Source organism: Mangifera indica, chromosome 13 (assembly GCF_011075055.1).
Source record: "Mangifera indica cultivar Alphonso chromosome 13, CATAS_Mindica_2.1, whole genome shotgun sequence".
NCBI classification, from domain to species: domain Eukaryota; kingdom Viridiplantae; phylum Streptophyta; class Magnoliopsida; order Sapindales; family Anacardiaceae; genus Mangifera; species Mangifera indica.
Window position 1 is genome coordinate 14,253,087 of NC_058149.1, and position 3,682 is coordinate 14,256,768.

The window sequence follows — 3,682 nt, forward strand, 5'->3', positions numbered from 1 at the left end:
AATTATAATTAAATTATATAATTTATATATTTATTAATTATATATTATATTTAAATAAATAATATTATATATTTATAATAAAAATTATATTATTATATAATTAAATATTATTTTATTATAAATTTAAAATTATTTTACCACATAAAATTATTATTAATATAAATTTTTTTGTGATATTATCAGATTTTAAATTTTAAACGATTTATCAATATATTAATTAAGATAAACTCTTAATCCATTGAGTAGAATAATAGTAAATTTGAACTCGATTTAAAGTTAAATTTAAGCTATTCAAGCTCGATTTTAAAACTAAATTTAAGTAGTTCAATAATCAAGTCAAATGATAACTTAGGATTCAACTCATTTACAACTTTAATACTAATGTATGAGTGTTAATAAATACTAATGGTTGACGTGTTATATAATTAAACGTTTAATTATTTATTTTACAATTCTTTATAAATTTGAAGCATATAAATTAACGTGTAGGGACATTATTAAAGAATACATAAGAGTTTGGGCCTTTTGTTTTATGCTCTGCAGAGCAAGAATCCAATGATGAAGATCTAAAGGTTGAGAATCTTGGACAAATTGAGTGGGCTCACTTGATGGCAAATATAATTAGGCATTAGATTTGACTCTTGGTGTTTTACACTGTGTCCCCTAGGAGGTTCAAATCACCCATATAATTAAATTTGCCGATTTCAACTCGTGTTCAACTACATTCCAACCTGAATTAAGTTCAAACCTCAATTCTATAAATCAAAATTAACTCAGATTCAAATCCACCCTTGCTCTAAACTTGATTCTATTCAAATCAAACCTACCTCCATGACCCACATCCCGCCTATATTCAGCTTTCAACTACTCAAATTTTATGGCAATCATAGCATCACTTGAATACTCAGCGACACAGACAAATATGCAATAACATTTATATCATATACTAATCTCACAATTAAATCTTAATCTATTAAGATAATAAATAAAGTATTAATCTAAATAAAGTAACCAAATGACAATTAATTGATTCAATTTTGAAGGTTGGTTACTTTGGTTGTTGGCTCTCCTTCTCCACCACAAAAAGAAATTTACATATGCAACCCCCTCAACCACTTCGATATTCCAAGTCTACGTCTTTTTTTTTTTTTTCCGTTTTCCACCCGCTTTCCTTCTTTCTCTCGATTTTGTTCATTTTTCTCACGTTGACTCAAAGACCAACCCCACACCAGCTGGAACAATGTTCTCCTGCATCGCGGTTTGCACATGACGGTGCTCCCCCTCATACGTTACAATTAGCATCGTTGGATCATCTGAGGCTCTCTCCACGTGTTTCCTCGCTGGACAACCTCTCACCGTACTGCACTTGTAGTAACCGCTGTAACAGCAATTAAAATAACATCAGCAAAAGCTCCTTGGGAAACGTGCATATATATTGTTACTTTCATTTGAATCAACAGTTAGTGATGAGGGTTAGATTAGTTACCGTGGGTAAGGAGAACCCTTGATCGGCTTTTGACCATACTTTCTCCACGAATATTCATCCGGTGGAATATCGGCGATTTTCGAACTAATCGCCGGCACCCGAATCATTTTCTTCATCCGATTCTTTCTGTACCGAAAAAGAAAAACCGTGAATATCACATCAAAACAATTAAACTATTATGCGCCGTGTGCGTGTGTTGTAAAAAGTCAAATCAAGATAAAATAGTCCCCACGCGCCAGATAAAATTTTTTAACAGCAAGTCTTAGTGAATTGTCATGCGCGCCCAGTCGTTAGAATGTAACCTAACTGGTTGACCTTTCAACTCGGTCGTTTCCAGTCAGAAAGACTAAAATCCACTCGACCGACTCCTATTAAATTCAACCGTGCATATTTTGCTACATTAACCATAGTTTTAATTCTGAGTTAACGCGGTCCACACAATTTTCAGCCAACGAAACATTTATAAATCTATGCTAAAATGCGCTGAGGGTGAATAATCGGCATACCTTCTCTTAGAGCAGTGGCACTTTCCGTTGCCATTGGTGGAACCGGAGAACTTTCCGGAGATATCATCGGAGAGATCATGATGATCATGGCATCTCTTCTTGTAAGGCTGTGATGAGAGCGGTGGTTTTCCGGAGGAAACGGTTGGTACTGCCGGCGCCAAGAAGATCGACGATCCTCCTTGCTTCCCGTTCGAAACACTGCCGTCTCCAGTAATAGCAGAAGACATAAACGAGGAGTTCGAAGACATGCAAAAGCTGTCTTTCGAAAACTCAAGTTCGGTGGATTTGACATTAGAGTTAAAAAAACTAGGTTTGGTGAAGTCAAGAGTCAAACTCTGCGGCTGTGACTGGCCGAAACTCGCCGGAGCCGGAACCGCGGTCGCCGGAGTCGTAATCGGAGTAGGAGTTACGGTTAAGTTTTGTTGAGCGTGAGAAACACGGAGAGAAGAAGCTGCTGGTGCTGCTCCAGAGGAAGAAGAAGAGACTGAATGAACCGGTCCACGTCGGAATCGGGCATGTCCGGTTCTGTTAAGAAGAGAAATAACTTTTTTAAACTTAGAAACGGTTAGATCAGTGAGATCAGTACAGTCCATGTGATTTGATGATTGATGATGAGACATCAGACGGATCAGATGTTCCATGCTCTTGAGTCCTTGAGCTGTAGCTTCTTGTATAGCCATCTGATCGTCCATCTTCCTATGAAAGCCCATCAGCTCCACCGCCATTCTATAAGTCGTAGATTTGACAAAGCTCAATAGCTCATCGAAGTGTAAAGCCTAGGGTATTTTGGAAGCAGAGTAAGAAACGAAGAAGGGACGATAGAGTTATAAGGACGATGAGGTGACCGGATGACCGGGTGATAAAGAAGGGTGCAGAGTCAAAATGGAAGATTCATCGAACGGCTGAGATGAGTTTGAAAATTTCAAGGGTTTTATAAACAAATCAGAAGTTGGCCTTGTTTGAAATTTCAAGTAGTGGGTGGTGGGTCCCGCCCCTCATTGAAATTAAAAATATCGGAGTTTTTTTTGGTTTTGAAATTTCGGTATGTTTGACGAAACTTTAAATTGAGGTTGAATTTTTCTAACCGAGTTTTTGACTATTTAAATAAGACTTTATAAAATAATTATAACATCTGACTTGTCATTTAATCTTATAAAATTTGTTAGTGATTTAAATGGATGATATACCGAGCATAAAGAATAAAAATTTAATCTGCGTTGGCATGATTTTCACACAATTTAACCCTTAGTTCAAGTGATCGGGAAAAGTAGCAATCTCCCGATAAATTAACGATAAATTCGCATGAAAATAACGAGGGCCTTTGTGCGAGTTGAAGATAGCTGACTTGAAAGTGGGGATCACGTGAAGTCTGAATTTTTTTTAATCTGAAGCTGTTGACCAAATTTTTCTTCTTTGTAACCGGATCTTGCCGGTACTCTCACTGGACCGTCAGATTAACCCTTAATAATCCAACGGCTGACGCTTACAGTAGAGAGTTGACTACGACTTCTTTTAATGTTTCAAAACTTCAAAAAGGTAAGACTATTGGATTGCTGACGCGTGGCAGGGAGCTTTAATGAGTCATGATAATTCGCTTTTGTCAACTCAACCGTTCCAAGTAATGTTGAGTACGACTAGAAAAACTATCGTTTTACCAAAACCAGCCTCTATCTTCTTAAAATGTAATTTG

The 3,682-nt window shown here is 36.6% G+C and overlaps 1 protein-coding gene across 1 annotated transcript; it reads right to left on the minus strand.

Annotated features, from left to right (window-relative positions):
- Positions 1-913: 913 nt before the first annotated feature.
- On the minus strand, positions 914-2,890 carry LOC123195056 (probable WRKY transcription factor 17). The gene is made up of 3 exons (XM_044608634.1): positions 1,993-2,890; positions 1,487-1,612; positions 914-1,378 (listed from the first exon to the last, which is right to left on the minus strand). Exons 1-3 carry the CDS (start codon positions 2,715-2,717, stop codon positions 1,201-1,203), a joined length of 1,029 nt encoding a protein of 342 aa, XP_044464569.1. The 5' UTR covers positions 2,718-2,890; the 3' UTR covers positions 914-1,200.
- Positions 2,891-3,682: the final 792 nt, after the last annotated feature.

Excerpts from the sequence above, each read along its gene's own strand:
- LOC123195056 (XM_044608634.1), bottom strand. The coding sequence starts at position 2,717 with ATGGCGGTGGAGCTGATGGGCTTTCATAGGAAGATGGACGATCAGATG. Across the intron at positions 1,613-1,992 it reads TGCCACTGCTCTAAGAGAAG|AAAGAATCGGATGAAGAAAA; the intron begins GTATGCCGATTA and ends TTTTCGGTACAG. Across the intron at positions 1,379-1,486 it reads AAGGGTTCTCCTTACCCACG|CGGTTACTACAAGTGCAGTA; the intron begins GTAACTAATCTA and ends TTGCTGTTACAG.